Source organism: Salvelinus sp. IW2-2015, unplaced genomic scaffold (genome assembly GCF_002910315.2).
Source record: "Salvelinus sp. IW2-2015 unplaced genomic scaffold, ASM291031v2 Un_scaffold1305, whole genome shotgun sequence".
Taxonomy (NCBI): Eukaryota; Metazoa; Chordata; class Actinopteri; order Salmoniformes; family Salmonidae; genus Salvelinus; species Salvelinus sp. IW2-2015.
Window position 1 is genome coordinate 180,514 of NW_019942829.1, and position 2,559 is coordinate 183,072.

Genomic DNA, 2,559 nt, shown 5'->3' on the forward strand with positions numbered 1-2,559 from the left:
ACAAAATAACAAACAAACAACGTAGACAGACCTGATCATGGAACTTACATAAACACGCAGAACTCACGAACAGGAACAGACTACAATAAACGAACCGAACAACCAAAACAGTCCCGTGTGTGCGCAGACACAGACACGGAAGACAATCACCCACAAACAAACAGTGTGAACAGCCAACCTATATATGGTTCTCAATCAGAGGAAAACGTCAAACACCTGTCTCTGATTGAGAACCATATAAGGCTAATTACAAGTGACCTAAACAATGAAACACAAAACAATAATGCCCACCCCAACTCACCGCCTGACCCTCTAAACATATACAAAAATAACATAAAATAGGTCAGGAACGTGACAATAACACATCAGATGAGACAGAATAGAATAGAGAACACTTGAAACATTACAGGGCATTTTTTCATTCTGATTGTTAAAAGTCTGTCTGTTAAAATAATGTTTTTCCCAAAAATGATCTTACATAATGTTGTAGTGTCTCCATACACCCCTTTCACCCCTCTCTCAGACAGCCTGGGTGTGTTGTGATGTTGTAGTGTCTCCATACACCCCTCTCACCCCTCTCTCAGACAGCCTGGGGTGTGTGTGATGTTGTAGAGTCTCCATCACCTCTCTCAGACAGCCTGGGGTGTGTGTGATGTTATAGAGTCTCCATACACCCCTCTCACCCCTCTCTCAGACAGCCTGGGGTGTGTGTGATGTTTATGTGTCTCCATACACCCCTCTCTCAGACAGCCTGGGGTGTGTGTGATGTTATAGTATCTCCATACACCCCTCTCAGACAGCCTGGGTGTGTGTGTATGTCATCGTGCTGCTATGGCAGTTCTCTGGCCAACTCTCAAAGTCCATTGAGCAGGAACAAAAGTGTCTGAAATTACCCCCCAGGGGTCAGGTACCTGTATTTCCTGTGTCTTCTTGGCCCCTTCCTGTTTGATGATGTTGGGTTAGGGGTTAGGGTCAGGTGTTAGGGGTCAGGTACCTGTATTTCCTGTGTCTTCTTGGCCCCTTCCTGTTTGATGGTGTTGATCATGCTCTCCTTCACCTCAACCAGGACGGTGAATAACAAGTCAAACTCCTCCTCCAGGTCGGACACTGCTCGCGTGGAGTTCACCTGTCACGATCACACACCTTGAGTCATCTCTGCATCCAGAATCAATCTCTGCGTCACTACTCTATAGATTCATTAACATTTCATATTTCATTTGATTTGATTTAATATGGCATATTTGGCAATGAAAGTTACTGTACAAAATTGTGATTTCACGGTTAATATTGCTTTATGTTATGTTTAATGTAATTACATAAATGCTGAGTGTTATTATTTGTCTTACCTGGACACCAGCCAGAGAGTGGCTAAGTGTTTCCATGAAGTTATGGAGCTCCTCATTTTTATTGGCCAACGTGGTTATTATCCTTTGTAGGGCCTCCTGAAAGACAGACACATTATGTATACGTTAACGTGTCTGCAATCCATCAATCCATTAATAGATCAATACATCAATCCATTAATAGATCAATCCATCAATACATCAATCCATCAATCCATCAATACATCTAATACATTTAATACATTAATACATTAATACATTAATACATTAATACATTAATACATCAATACATCAATCCATTAATACATTAATACATCAATCCATTAATACATCAATCCATTAATACATCAATCCATCAATACATCAATCCATCAATCCATCAATACATCAATCCATCAATACATCAATCCATTGGCCTACTATTGTATTTCAGGCTATTCAGTCACATGTTCAAATTGCTTGTCAGGTTTGTTTCCGTGTTAGAAGTTCACTCATGACCAATTATAACCTCCCTCTATGTTCAGGACCCTGACTGACTGACCTCTTGGTTCCTACCATACGTCTCCTGCCCTGCTTCAGGCATAGGGAGAAACGGGACTGTGACTTCCTTACCGTCATCAGAAGTGTCAGACAGTCAGAATCCACACAGCAGGCGTACAATAAGTTAGACTAGTGTGATGCAAAACACAACTAGTAATTTGTTATCTGGTAGTATACTAGCCGGTATCAGACCGAGGTCTGGACCCCTCGTCCGTAGTATACTATCCGGTATCAGACCTAGGACCCCTCGTCCGTAGTATACTAGCCGGTATCAGACCTAGGACCCCTCGTCCGTAGTATACTAGCCGGTATCAGACCTAGGACCCCTCGTCCGTAGTATACTATCCGGTATAAGACCGAGGTCTGGACCCCTCGTCCGTAGTATACTATCCGGTATCAGACCGAGGTCTGTACCCCTCGTCCGTAGTATACTAGCCGGTATAAGACCGAGGTCTGGACCCCTCGTCAGTAGTATACTATCCGGTATCAGACCGAGGTCTGGACCCCTCGTCCACTGTTTGGTCCATACAGATTTACAGTGTGAGACAGAGACAATCTCTACCATGGTACCCAGCCAGGGCACCCCCAGCCACACAGCCAGGGCATCTCCAGCCACCCAGCCAGGGCTCCTCCAGCCACCCAGCCAGGGCACCTCCAGCCACCCAGCCAGGGCACC

The 2,559-nt window shown here is 44.4% G+C and overlaps 1 protein-coding gene across 1 annotated transcript in view; it reads right to left on the reverse strand.

Annotated features, from left to right (window-relative positions):
• LOC112070365 (FSD1-like protein) overlaps positions 1 to 2,559 on the reverse strand; it is a 68,939-nt gene that overhangs the window by 57,194 nt on the left and 9,186 nt on the right. The window contains exons 2-3 of the mRNA XM_070438940.1: positions 1,347 to 1,442; positions 995 to 1,126 (exon numbers count right to left, since the gene is read on the reverse strand). Coding sequence (XP_070295041.1) covers positions 995 to 1,126; positions 1,347 to 1,442 — 228 coding nt within the window. The remainder of the gene's footprint in view (positions 1 to 994; positions 1,127 to 1,346; positions 1,443 to 2,559) is intronic.